Genomic DNA, 14,643 nt, shown 5'->3' with positions numbered 1-14,643 from the left:
AATATGTATTCCTAACTCAATAGTGTCTCTGTCCCGAGCTGTATTCAGCCTCCTCCCTCTAGTTTGCAGAAAAAATAAATAAAATAAAGATTTAGCTTTTTCCAGTGTTAAAACACCTCTCCGTGTCCTGTGACATCATGGCAGAGGCATGGCCTCCTCTGCCGAAGTCCAATCCAATGCTCCTCTTAGAGAAGCATCGGGCACCCAATGCGCATGAGCGGTGAGCTCAACTTGCGTGTTCCATTTTCCCCATTGGAAAGCATTGAATCAATGCTTTCCTATCGGGCTTCCACATCACGTGACCAACTTTTACTCAGTCATTGCAGTGGAAGCACCTCTAGTGGCTATCATACTGACAGCCACTAGAGGTGGATCTAACCATGCAATGTAAACTTTGCCATTTGTTAATACTGCAGTGTTTTACATTGCAGGGTTAAGTGGACAGGGATACTGCACCAAGATCACTCATTGAGGTGAAGTAGTCTGGGTGACTATAGTGGTCTTTTAAGGAACTATTTCTTGCTCCCTGCACAATGGAAAGATGGGAAAATCGTAGACTCTGATTGACTAAGGATGGTGCACTGTTATATCCCTAATTCCAAAATAGTCACCTCCACACCAAAACACTGTCAGATCTTAAAGTAAAATTTACAGTGTAACAATAAAATAGTATTACTCTTTAATACATCATTTTAACTTGATATTTCTAAATTCATTCATTCAAGATGCTCTATTTAATCAGTGATTTTAAGGTGAGCGCATTTTGTCTTTTTCTGTCTGTTTCAAACAGACACGACTTTGCTAATCAATGCATTATATTTTCTCCACGTACAGCAATATACTAGTCATTGTACAAACATCATACTCTGTCAACTGAGCTAGCCATCTGTACTCTGCTCATTTTAAAACAGATTGTCATGTACAAGTTTAAATTCTGTTTGATCACTGCTTTTATGACAGATGATAACAGAGTGGGACAAAATATCACAAAATAATCTGCCTTGTAAGCCTATCGCGTTCCCTTCTGCAGCAGGTGAATAGAGGGATATGACGCTTTCACACGAGATGGATGCCCACCTTTTAAAACAGCCTTGGAAATCAATGCACATTGGGGAGCACAGCTTCCTGGGGAAAGTTCATTTTACAGACTCCTCCTATGCCCTGCTCCTGTCCGACCTCAGCAGTGTCTGGTGTGAAGAGGCAGATGTGAAGACCATAGAAGAAAGGGCAAAGGTAGGTGTGGATTATTCTTTAATTAATCATTGATCACGTGACTGCATGAAACCCACTGTTAGCCTATGGAATGCATTATTTAGCAGACATCGTTTTGGTTTGGGGGGGGAGAGGGGAAAGCTATTATACTACATATTAAAATAGTATTAACCCTTCCTGTTCTCAGAGCAGATTAAATACTGGTACTTTATCACAAGAAAATACTTAAAGGGACACTTTAGTCACCTGAACAACTTTAGCTTAATGAAGCAGTTTTGGTGTATAGAACATGCCCCTGCAGCCTCACTGCTCAATCCTCTGCCATTTAGGAGTTAAATCCCTTTGTTTATGAACCCTAGTCACACCTCCCTGCATGTGACTTGCACAGCCTTCCATAAACACTTCCTGTAAAGAGAGAGCCCTATTTAGGCTTTCTTTATTGCAAGTTCTGTTTAATTAAGATTTTATCCCCTGCTATGTTAATAGCCTGTATGTGATTAAAGTTCAATTTAGAGATTGAGATACAATTATTTAAGGTAAATTACATCTGTTTGAAAGTGAAACCAGTTTTTTTTTCATGCAGGCTCTGTCAATCATAGCCAGGGGAGGTGTGGCTAGGGCTGCATAAACAGAAAGTTATTTAACTCCTAAATGACAGTGAATTGAGCAGTGAAATTGCAGGGGAATGATCTATACACTAAAACTGCTTTATTTAGCTAAAGTAATTTAGGTGACTATAGTGTTCCTTTAATCTTGGGGGGTGGAGCCAGCGCCTGGGAGAGCAAGACACATCTTACTGCAGCTCCCTCTGCTTAATCTGATAGCCGCTGATATCAGACAAAAAGAGGCACACTTACCAAGCCTTAAACAGCTCCACGTGTACCCTATGACATGGGGAAGAAGACGAAAAAGTATTGAGCGGAACCCAGCCGGGTTCCCAAGATATCAGGTCTTTTATGCGCATGGCCATGCGGCCTGCCCTCAAAGATGGCGCGGGCTGAGGCTCATAGGATGACGACAGCCTACTGACCGACTTACCTGCAAAATCACAGGTATGGGTGAAGCCTATGGCACCCTTGGAGATAGAGGATGCTGCTCCTTCCATGAAAGCCGACATAAATGCTCTGATGAAGGACATTCAAGCTATGTTCCACGCCGACATGGAGCAGGTACGGGAGGAAGTCTCCACGCTCATCAGCAGGGTGGCTACAGTCAAAGAAACTGTCCAAGGTGTTAGTGTGGCTCAAACGGCCACAGATGCAGCCCTGGGTTCGATGCAGAAGCAATGCAGCTCCCTGACAGCACAATTAGCCAATATGGAGGACAGGGCAATGCATGCAAAATGATGATCCGAGGGATACCCGAATCACTAATGCTGAGCTACCCCATTATTGCTGACGGCTCATAGCCACTCTCCTTCTGCCTAAACAAGTGAAGCAGCTGGGAGTTGATTCCTGCTTTCGCCTCCCAAGGGCTAACAAAGCACCCAAGGAAGCCCCTTGTGATGTGCTCATAAAGTTTGTTCGAGACTCTGACCAGAGGGTCCTCATGGGAGCCGCAAAAGGTTCTCCCATGGTACCCTTTGAGGGGGCACACCTAGCATTCTTCAGGGACTACTCCAGGCACACCCTGAGGTGGAGGAGGTCTTTTAGGCAAGTCACGCAACAGCTCTAAGAGAATTCCAGCCCCTATAAATGGGGCCCACACCGATTGCTGGTGGAAAAGGATGGCAAGACGCACCCTATCTTACACCTATCCGAGGCTCCCACTTTCTTTAAGTCTCTTGGGGTGCTGACCGAAGCCCTTCAAGCCCTTCGTACCAAGGGGACTGGGGCCGAGCACCTCTGACCCACCTGCCTGAAGTCAACGGCTGTCGATATGCTGCAACTACATGTTTTATATACCTATGTTTTGTTTCAACCTCATGTTTCTTATGACTCATTTACAGGATGACCGCTAAGTTTATTTTCAATGTATCTTAGTTTACAATTACTCGCACCTCTCAATTGGCTCTGTAAGCTAACAGCCAGACACCCTGCATAGATAATATCCCCCCCACACAATTTTTAGAGGGGCGTGCACGGCTCCCTCTAATTTGCACAAGCAAACAGTGGCACGTTCCAAAGCTGACCTACCAGGCCTACATACATACCAGCTAACCAATAAGAGGGTCCTAGGTCGTTGACAGCTCTCCCGCCTGAGCATTAGTTCTTCATTATCTGTGCCTTAAGTAATTAATTCTGACATACCCTATACTGTTAATGGATCGGGCGCATCCTGCTCCTGGCAAGCTACCTCCAGCCCAAAGTTTCACCAAACATGGACTTTAGCATGATATTAACATATTACCTGTGTTGTTATAATCCACACCGAATATTTTTTTATTGTTTAATATCTATTCAGCACTAAATGTAATGCAATTTCTATGCATTCCCACAAAAATAAAGAATTACAAAAAAGAAAATACTTAATCCTTTGTTCATTAAATGAGTGAAGTGATAGCTTGAAATGCTCCTGTCATGGAGACCTACAGGGTCATTTACAAAAGTGAGAATTCAAAGGGAATTTCAAATGTAAGGTCAAAAAAGCCAAACTGGAAATATTCTCCAGTTACCATGCTTTCATTTGAAATTCACTTTGAATTCTCACTTAAGTGAATGACCCTGATAGATGGACCTTCTAAGCCTAATAATTAATACATTGTGGAGGTTATGGGGCCGGTAGTGTTTGGGAGCCATCCCGCTGTATTCTGTCAAACGAAACGCTGTCCCCAACACTCTCAGACACTCATTACCTTTCTAGACTCCTTGCATTGTAGCCATTGCATTAAGTTACATTGATGATGATGCTTAGAGGGTCCCGTTAACATAGGCCCACCATAAAAAGCTGGACATTCGATCTCTACCGTGTGTTTGTAAACGTTCATGCTTTCTTTTGGAGGGCAATGTGGGTTCAGTAACACGTCCCCTCGCCCTGAATTGATGATCACATGATTTCAGGATAGTGTATACGTTATGTTAATTGATTAGTAGAAAAGAGATAAAAACTCTGAGCAGATCTTGGCCTCTGAGACTGGCTCCTTTTTGGTAATGGGATGTTCATTTCACTGTCTCTACAGGAGCTCAATAAACGTCTGAAAGCCCCAATTTCGGCTTTCCTTGGACATCTGTCTCAGCTTATGCTCCCACTGTTGAACTCGGAGGATAAAGCCGCCAATGGCTTTTCCTGTTGCTGGAGTGACGGAACATTAACACTGAAAGTGAAAAGTCAGCTTTCTGGGCTTCCATTTGTTTGGGATTTCCATTGCAAGGAGGCCAGTGTGAACACGGTGAGAGAACTCTGGATTCTGCTAGCCTCGTGACAATCCCACCTGCGCTTGGACACTCTGTCTTCTTTATAATGGATCAGTTTATTTGCTATTTGGACTAAATTCATTGGATGAGAGTAGAACTGGTGGTCTCCGCCAGTGAATTCTGGATAATCCAAAACCTTCTCAGATATATACCTGTGATCACCTCCAAAGGGGCCTCTAAGGAGGTAACCACAGGTGTATATATTTGAGGAGGTTTTGCATAGTAATGTCACTTTAATTATAATTTTCATACGGCAGATATATGAACTGCATTGTGACTATATACATCTAAGCACTATAACTTTAATTGTTTAGTTGTGACACTGCATTTTTTAAGTTTTTTTTAATCACATGAATGTTGCAATATATATATATATATGTATATATATTCACAATGCTGTTACAGCAGATTATTAAAATTTGCTTTAGCTTATTTAGCACTATTTAATTTATCTCCCACATTGGAATTAGTGTAGGACCCACTGATATTGAGGTACTCTGAAGTAGGGATGCACCGAAATTTTCGTCCGAAAATGGGCCTATCCTTACGGGTCAAATTTGCTGAATTTCTTTTTTACATTTTTTTAGGGACGGGGAACGGGGGACGGGGGGGGGAAGGAACACTATGGGACAGGGGTGGGGAAAGAATATGGGATAGGGGAAAGAACAATAGGAGGGGTGGAAAGAACAATATCGGACAGGGGAGGGGAGGGAAGAACAATATCGGACAGGGGAGGGGAGGGAAGAACAATATCGGACAGGGGAGGGGGGGAAGAACACTATGGGTCGGGGGGGAACACTATGGGACGGGGAAGAACACTATGGGGGCGGAATAACACTATGGGACAGGGGAGAGGGGAAGAACACTATGGGACAGGGGAGGGGGGGAAGAACACTATGGGACAGGGGAGGGGGGGAAAGAACACTGGGACAGGGGAGGGGGAAGAACACTATGGGAGGGGGGAGAACACTACGGGACAGGGGAGAACATTATGGGACGGGGAGGGAGAACACTACGGGACAGGGGAGTGGGGGGACTGAGAACACTATGGGACAGGGGAGTGGGGGGGATGAACACTATGAGACAGGGGAGGGGGGGAAGAACACTATGAGACATGGGAGCGGGGGGAGAACACTATGGGACAGGGGAGGGGGGAGAACACCAGGGGACAGGGGAGGGGGGAGAACACCAGGGGACAGGGGGAAAGAACACTGGGGGAGGAGAGGGGAGCGAAGAACACTATGGGCCAGGGGAGGGAGGGGGGAAACACTGGGACGGGGAGGGGAGAAAAGAACACTATGGAACTGGGGAGGAGGGGATAGGAACACTAGAGGGGGGAGAGAGGAACATTAAGTGGGGGGGGGGGGGACACTAAAAGAGAAGGGAAGTTTTTCATATTAGATTAATTAAATTAATTTAAAAATCTAATATTAATAAAATTATAGGGAAAAAATGTTTTTAAAATCATTTGGGGAAAAAAGTCATTTTTGGTTTTGGTTTTTGGCCAAGGGCATCCTGAATTTTCGGTTTCGGCCCAGAATTTTTATTTTGGTGCATCCCTACTCTGAAGTAGTGGTAGGCTTAAAACAATATGGCCATATGGTGGAACTGAATTCCCCTATTTGTTTGCTGAGATAGGTAAGTTTAAGTAGCCTTATAAAATGTTTAAAAACATTTTTTATGTGTGCGCTGCTCCTTAATCTGTATTATGTATGAATGCTGGTCACTATGGCAGCAGTGTTCCTGTTAAATGCATGTTTCGGATGTGCCCACTGCCCTCAATTCCTTTTTGTCTTTACTATTGTTAGTATTGTAAGCGCAAGTGAGAACACAAACAACCACTGCAAATACTGTCCTCGTAGTTTTTTTTTTTTTTAATTCTTTATTTTTTTTGTGCATTGCATTATAGAGACGTATATTTGACATTTTCAGCAGAGTAAACAGTGTGAAACTGTACGTGTTACACATATATATTGATCTTGATTATGCACATTTTTGTTTTGTTTATCATGGGTGGGTCCCTAGTGGGCTATTAGCGTGTATGGTACATGGTATATTGGTGTTGTCTTGTTCAAGCCCCGGGAGGGTGGTGCATGAGGTGCATGTTCCTAAGGCAATATAGGGGTTTACAAGTCGGTCGTTTTCGCTCATGTGTGAGCAAGTTTGGAAACATGCGCGGGTCTAGGGTTAAATCATGTGGTTTCCTGCACTTGGGTGCCGATATAGTGTGTGCTGCCCTCCATAATGGTGGAGATGACTACCTTTGGCTACCTTCGTGCATGGCTTAGCCGTGCGGTGGAGGTGTTGCCCCTAACCAAGGGGGTAGCGGGGGGGGGGTGTTTGCGGTGCAGTAGCGAGTTGTACGTGGCTTTATGGAACCGGACTAGGGCCTTATGTGGTACTGCTTCGCGGGTGCATGGTCATGATATAGTGAGCCTGGAGACCCAGGTCAGTGTTTGTGTCCCCGTATAAGTGAGTCTACATTAACAAACGAAAAAATAAGGCAATAACTGTGAATCAAAATTTAAACTTAACAACTTTGCAGCCTAAGGCTGCTGGATCGGTGAGTCTCTCCAATGGGTTTGGGTTGGAGCTGGTGGCTTCCCTGTCAGTCAGGTGTCGGGCGGATGGTCTGCTGCAGTCCGTGGTACAAATGGTACCACGCTGGATGGGTCCCATCCGTGGGCGCGGTTTAATCCCGCTGGGGCTGTCGTTGCATTCGGTATGTCCAGTGTTGCGAGGAACGCAGGAATATCAGTCCCAGCGCTCAGTTTTTGTACGGTCCCTTTGTGGGAGACGAGGAGGGTTCGTGGCGTTCCCCACCTGTAGGGTACTCCTGCTGCCCGCAGTCGGGTGGTGACCGGGTTCATGGATTTTCGCCGTTGAAGTGTGGCTTTGGATAAGTCCTGGTAGAAGGACAATTGCGCTTCTTCGAATGCAAGTGGGGTCTTATTTCTCACCGCTGCCATTATTTGCCCCTTATCTTGTGGCAGTGCGCAGCGGAGTATGACGTCGCTGGGCATTATAGGAGTGGTTGTGGTGGGCGTCGGTATGCGGTATAGCCCAGCAACGGTGATTTTTTTCGCGGTAGCGGGTGGCAACACCGAGGCCAGCAGCCTTCTCACATAATGTGGTAGTTCCTCCTGGGAGACGGTGGTCGGTATGCCCCTTATCTTTATGTGGTTGCGGCGGTATCTGTCTTCCTGCGCCGCCACTTGTAGTGAGAGCGCCTGTTGGGTTGCTTGTAGGTGGAGTATAGTTGTTTGCATGGTAGAGGTGTCTTGTCGGAGCTCTTTAATACCTGTTTCAGTTGTCTCTATTCTGCCTGTCATTTGTTGTATAGACGTTTTTAGAATGGGCAGGTCAGTAGTGAGGAGGCTTTGAATATCCTGCAGCATTGTGTATAGGATTTGGAGGTCCTGTTTGGTTGCAGGCTCAGTAGCACCTGCTGAAGTTGTGGGCTGTTGCTGCATGTCCTCTGTTGGGCTCTGGGTCTGGGGTGTGATAGGTGCAGCTGTGTGGGGAGCCTCTAGTGGAGTATGATTTTCGGCGGACGCCATCTTGGCTGGAGTGTGCCGCTGGAGCATAGCTCCAATATCCCTCTGTTCTGGGGCATTACCTGGTGTAGGTTTCTGGTTCCTGCGCCCCATGGGTGAATAGGCATGTGCTGTATGTGGCAACCACCACTCCACTGCGTCTCCAGCAAGATCCCCGCTCCAGAGGTACTCGAGGCCGCGGTCTGTGGGCCTGCAGTAGGCCCCGGTCTTGCGTTTCGCCTTAAGGTGTTTCGGGGAGTATTGGAAGGGCATCAGGGGATTCTGCAGGATGTCCCCCGGCAATATCTGGTGTTTGCAGGGTCGAATGGTAGATAGTTGCCGAGATTAGACTTAGATTTCGTTTTTCATTAACGGAGCTGGGAGAAATGGCGTCCGGTCCGGTTCAGTGCCAGGCTCCGCCCCCCCCCTCGTAGTTTATTATATTGCCGATTTAGTCGTATAAGCTAGAATTTACGATCTATCTGTGGATTTATGTTGCACATAAATAGAGCAGCCTTTAAACTTTTAACATTGCTTCATGTTGTAATATGTGCACTAGAGGGCACTGTGTGTCTGCTAAACATATATCCAACCAGTGCATGGTTCTGTACCCTAATTAGGTTGGAGTGCAGTTTACTCATCATTTATTACGTTTCACAGTGAGCAAAGCTACTGATCGATTACAGCTATATCAAAGACAGCACTGTAGATATCGCTGTGTCAACTGGATCTTTGTCTATGTTTAAAATTATCACCAAAGGAAAACAATAAAAAAAAAACAAAAAAAACTATGACTAAAACAAAAAGGGCATGTTTTATGTTTTATAAAGTGTGTGGGTGTTTTATTTATTTAGTAACTTTGTTACCTTCAATATGAAACATTGAAAGAGAGCCTCATTTCCCTGGCTTTTTTTCCCTCTAGGTTTGCCGCCACTTGCTGCGTCCCCTGATGTCGATGACTGAGGCACTTGATCAGCAGTGCCAGGAGCTGCGAGACCTGCTGGGGAGAAAGGATGCCGAGATCCAGGATTATCAGGAAAGCGGAGCAGTGCTAACCCTAGGTAAGTTATTAACTGTCACCAGTAACCCATGTAACTCCCCCATTTACTAGGGTGAACACCACGCAGAGCCCTGTAAGCAGATGCAACGTCTAGACAGTGTCTTGTAGGCCAGTAACATGTCTTTGCAATTTATAGTTTTTCCATATATCCCCAAACAATACATGCAGAAACAATACATGCATTTTTTCTTTGGTGGGTATATGTACTACATTGTTAAAAAAAAAGAGTGTAGGATGTCCCTTTAAGGATTGTATGGAATATGCAAAGTATATGAGCCAGATTGTTGAGGTTTGCCTTACATATAACTATTCACATCTGTTTGATTTGTAGGTCGTTTGAAAACAGAGAGTTTTGATGAGATATCATTTAATGAGTCTTTCCTTACACAGGTAGGTTCTTTTGATCACAAGGGTAAGTAACTTGCTTGGTGTTCTCACTGTATGGTAGGTAGTTAAGGTATTGCAGGACTGTGAGACACTTACAATAAACGTAGAACACAAACAGCCATAATGTCACGCAGTCCACTCCATTGTGACTCCTACCTCTGCTAACAGAGGCTGCAGCAAATCATATCAGTTTAGATATTATTCTTTCTTTCTATCCGTTTCATCGCTATAAATTGCTCACTATTTCTGCATCCATGTGAAAGTTTATCTTGTTCGGCAAAGCATAACATAAAGGCTTGCTGCACTGATTGCCTAAATCCATTTGTTCACCAGCTCAGGATCATGGGCCATAACTGTTTGTTTTAACCCCATCCAAACAAAAACCCATATATTGCTCTGTTGCATCTCTCTACGGGATTGTAAACTAAAAATATCCTTTTTTAAAAAATACAAAAAACAAAAAAAAACATTTCTTTATAAATATTATTGCTGATCTGGATTTTGTGAATGATAATATACTAGATTTCCCAGATAATGCATACTTTTTTTTATATGGCCATTAAAATCCGTGATATTTTCTTCTTTGTCTCTTTAAAAGGATTTCCCTCTCCAGCCATGTATCTGTGTATTGTGCTATCCTCTCCATTTAGTCCAAGTACTGGGAGGGAGAGGGGGAGGTCATCTTCTTTTAAACATTTACGTGCAGAATGTTGCCATTAGTAAAATTTCACATGTTGACATGAGCAGGGCTTGTCACAGCACAGAATTGGCACACACCTGTAGGTAGGAGTGTGTACAAACAAATTGTGAAGCTGAGATGTGCCCCTGCCTGTATGTTCTCACATGTTGGCTGACAGTGTTTTGGGTTAGGTACCCTTTTCAGTGTTTGATGTTTGTAAGAAAAGTCTTACATGAAACATCACACCAGAGAGGACCCAAGGCTGAGCAAAGAGGCATTTGAGACAATCCAGCAAATAGTAGCCGAGTGCAAAATATTAGCAGGGACAGCATACACTGACAGGCACAACCAAGTTGCTGGGATCGAAATATACAGGCAGACTGTGCTGATGGCTGTTACAGTTTGCCAATTGAAGACCTCACTCTCAGTAACTGCCACGTGGACCATGCATATGACCTGTGTTTTTTCTCAGTTGTAATACATGCAAAGTTACCCTTTTTTTTTTTTTTTTTTTGCTTAAGAACCCCTCAAACATACTGATTCTTTAATGGAAAGACAGCTGCTAGGTGGAATCATCTCTACTTGCTGACTTGACATTCCAACTCACTGTTAATTACCTAACAATATACATACATTCTGTGCCCCTGTGTTCTCATATAATCCAAATTACAACCTAACTATATGTTCTGGTTTCTCCTGTTGTCCCCATAATCATCAGGTAGGGGTCACGGCACACAAGGCTGCCAGACCCAAACAGGCTGGGGAGATGTGATGATCTATTCGGGAGTTGGCCTAGCAGGGATCACAGTGGGACTGTACTAGCAATGATTGCAGCCTGTGAAGGGGAATATGTTCTGGAGGAGAGCAGTCCACAGCAGCCTCCATGCCCTTGACCTATACCAGCCAAGTGGACTCCAGGGAAGCTACAAAAGAAGCTACTCCCTAGAAACACAAACACTTTAAACAGCCCATGCGCAAACACATACAGCTTTGTATGAGGCCCCCACAAACACCATACACAACCCCACACATTCAATTCCTTCAAGTAGCCCCCTACGCACAGCCAATATTCACAAACAACACATGATACACAGCCCACATACATACACAGCTCACAATACCACAACCTGCTTGCACATATATGCCCAATATAACACAGATCACTTACACACAAATACAACTCTATAAAGCAGTTCCTGGTGTGAGACAGAATTAGAGGAAATCAGATTTGTCGGAAAAAGAAACATCCGTAGGTATCTATTTAATGCATGCAACAGTTGGTAAATCCACGTTGGACTTTCCCTTCAAGGGTAAACATTTTAAAAATATATTGAAATTGCGTGTGACACTCTTAATTAACTTAAGGGTTCTAATTTTAGCGAGTACGTAAATCTAACTTTCTGTTGCAATTTTTAGTGCATTGACACACATCTGTTCTTTTGTATATTGTTTGAGATGTATATTGCATACTGTAGCTAGGAGAATCCCACCAGACAGGACATGGATAGGTCAGACATGCTCATAAATAAAAAAGGATAAGCGACACTTCACATCTTTATTCTTTCATTTGTTGCTTAGAGTGCCTGTTATAGTTGTTGCTTGTTTTGGTGTAACTGGGTGTGAAGGTTAAACCACTCCATTGGGCCCAGCTGTAGGCTTATTGTGGCCGTGAGAAAACCTAAACAAACACTTATCCACCCAAAATCGCTCATAAGCCAAAGGACCACTTCTATGCAAAATACTAATAAGTTTGTTAAGGTGTCTGCCTGAGCTGATCATAACGGAAGGTGTTAGATTATTATTAGATTACGTGCAAAGAGAAACCATTTATAAATGCTGTAAAAATACACATACTTTTTTGCAATCCAGGAGGGAATATTTTAATTTTAGTGCACCTGTCATGCACAGATGTGGTAACTGAAGTTTATCTACTCATTTTATATAAATTCACAGCAAATACACATATGTGAACATTTGAGACATTGCAACAAAGGTATAAAATAGTGTGCATGATGCAGAGGGCGTATGTTTATCAGTGTCTAACAGTACCTGGTCTGAAGCCCTAAGCTGCAAGAGATCAGCTATAAAGTTTAATCTATATATTTGCTGTAAATATAACCTGCACAATAAAGTGAAATAATAGATTACATTTGCTAATTATAATTTCTAGCATATTGGTATCAAATGCAATCTATGCATAGATGTGCATCCATTTTTAAATAAAGTTTTCCACTTAGGAAAAAACCTTTAGTCTTTAACCCCTTAAGGACAGACGACGGATATATTCCGTCATGATTCCCTTTTATTCCAGAAGTTGTGTCATTAAGGGGTTAAACAAATCGATTTATTGGGAAAAAGATTTTTCTCACAGGCAAATAGTTGTAAAACCTAACTCCGAAACACGAAGCCTAAAAAAGCTATTTATCCAATAAAAACGTATTGAAAAGGTTTTTCAGACAAATCAAATCATTTCAAACAAAACAATTCACTTGAAAACTAATACAATGAATGAATGGACATGTCTAGTATATACTACACTATACATATATATATATAGTTTGCACATATATAAATGATACAGTATGCATGTCCACAAGCAGCATACATTGAATATAAGGTTTTAATAACTAATGCTGCTTTGTAGATTCTCTTTCATGCTAAAATGTCGCAGTTGAGACCATGAGTATGATGAATGAATGAATGAATAATAGAAGTATTTGTAACACTTATTATGAACCTTTTATTTGTGGGCTGTTGTGTTTTATGCTTTTATATTATATGTAAAAATTACTGAATGCACTTTAAATACAAGAATGAGAGAAAAAAAAATAAACTTTGCTCTAAAGAGCTTGCGATCTCTTTGAATAGATACTAAATACAATTGACAAGTGACTTGTTGAAACTAATTGTTGATGAGAAAATGTATATTCAATGAGCCATGCATAGGGAAGAAATACTCCGCTCTGTAGCGTCGGACTCTTGTGTGTGTGGGCCTGGGAGAAATTGAAAACCTTGTTTTGAGAGTAAACAAATAAAAAATTTCTTGCAGGCAGAGCCAGAATTGACAGCCAAAAATGTTTCAATTAGTTGTAACTAATTTACACTTCCGTCCCCAAATCACCTGTTTACGATTGGATGGAGTGTGGGTTTGTTGATGTCGGGGTGGGAGTCGGACTTGTTGTTGCTTTATTTATCGTTGCGTCTTTTGTTTGTGAAGCAAGTATCTGTCAATTGGATGTGAATGGTAATTATGTGCTTGGGTTTTCCATACGCACCCTTTTATTAATATTGTTATATTTTATTTTGACATGTTTTGTAGTTGTGTTTTTTTATGCTCCTGCTAATTGTTTGTTTTGTGGATACATCATTAGGATCTCACAGGTTTGGTAACTGCGGGGGAGCTGGCAGTCTCACAGTGCATACTATTACTTGGGCGACTGTTGCATTACGATGTAATCTTTCTGTGGCTTTTTTATTCTGCGTTTCTTCTTTATCAAGAATACCTGGCTCTGAAATGCAGACTTACCAAGACTATTAAAGAGTCTCACAGGGGTAGAATTCATATTTTTTTGTAGTGTAAAATCTCATAGGCCCCTATAGATTTTGCCACAAAAATGCATGAAAAGAAGCCTTCATTCATACTGGGAAGAGAGATAAAAACTTGATAATTGTCAGCCCAACTATTTACTAAAGTTAGTTAGGCTGCAGCAAACGAGCGTAACCAGATCACTAAAGCAAGTCTGTGAAAAACTGTAAAACTCACAGGTGAAGGGGCTGCCTAAATCTGCCTGCAGAGGTCCACCGGGTCTCCATGGCCCAATCCCCTGCTCACCGATTGCTAACCGGTTAGTTCCACTTCTAAATTAGCAATACCACTTTATCCATGTTTGGATGGCGTTGATAGATTGAGCATGTCAGCTGACTCTCGCAGCCTATCACACGAAAACAAAACAAATACAATGAAAGGTTAATACGTGTTATTGGTCATTTGCAGTGTTGTATTTAATACAATGCATTCCCTTTTAAATGCCTACCATGTACAATAGATTTAGAAAACGGATGTGGCAATATAACAGCAATATAAACAAATATATAAAACCAGTAAAGTGCTTGTTTAACACAAATAGGGCAAACAGTGGTCCAATATGTGTTTCCCTTTTAAAAACCAGAATAAACCAAAATAGTGTAAAACCCTTTACAATCCAATTAGTAAGTAGTAATTTTTGGCACACTCACATTTCCCAGAGCAAATACCCTACCTCTGGTAGTAGGAACACCCCCTTCTTTATAGTTGCAGTATTCAGTGGTAGTTCTTCCCAAATGGTGAGAAAAAAAATCAAGAGAAAACAAATATCCAAATAGTGTAATACTATTTTAAAAAATGTTCCACACATTTACACAAAGAATTGGACACAC

The 14,643-nt window shown here is 42.5% G+C and overlaps 1 protein-coding gene across 1 annotated transcript in view; it reads left to right on the top strand.

Annotated features, from left to right (window-relative positions):
* The first annotated feature begins 968 nt into the window (after window positions 1-968).
* NHEJ1 (non-homologous end joining factor 1) overlaps window positions 969-14,643 on the top strand; it is a 118,828-nt gene continuing 105,153 nt past the window's right edge. The window contains exons 1-4 of the mRNA XM_063428557.1: window positions 969-1,233; window positions 4,331-4,540; window positions 9,024-9,162; window positions 9,493-9,551. Of these exons, the coding sequence (XP_063284627.1) occupies window positions 1,048-1,233; window positions 4,331-4,540; window positions 9,024-9,162; window positions 9,493-9,551 (594 nt within the window). The 5' untranslated portion in view covers window positions 969-1,047. The remainder of the gene's footprint in view (window positions 1,234-4,330; window positions 4,541-9,023; window positions 9,163-9,492; window positions 9,552-14,643) is intronic.

Source organism: Pelobates fuscus, chromosome 8 (assembly GCF_036172605.1).
Source record: "Pelobates fuscus isolate aPelFus1 chromosome 8, aPelFus1.pri, whole genome shotgun sequence".
NCBI lineage: Eukaryota > Metazoa > Chordata > Amphibia > Anura > Pelobatidae > Pelobates > Pelobates fuscus.
The sequence above is the reverse complement of the archived record's forward strand: the minus strand, read 5'-3'. Positions and strand labels throughout refer to the sequence as shown.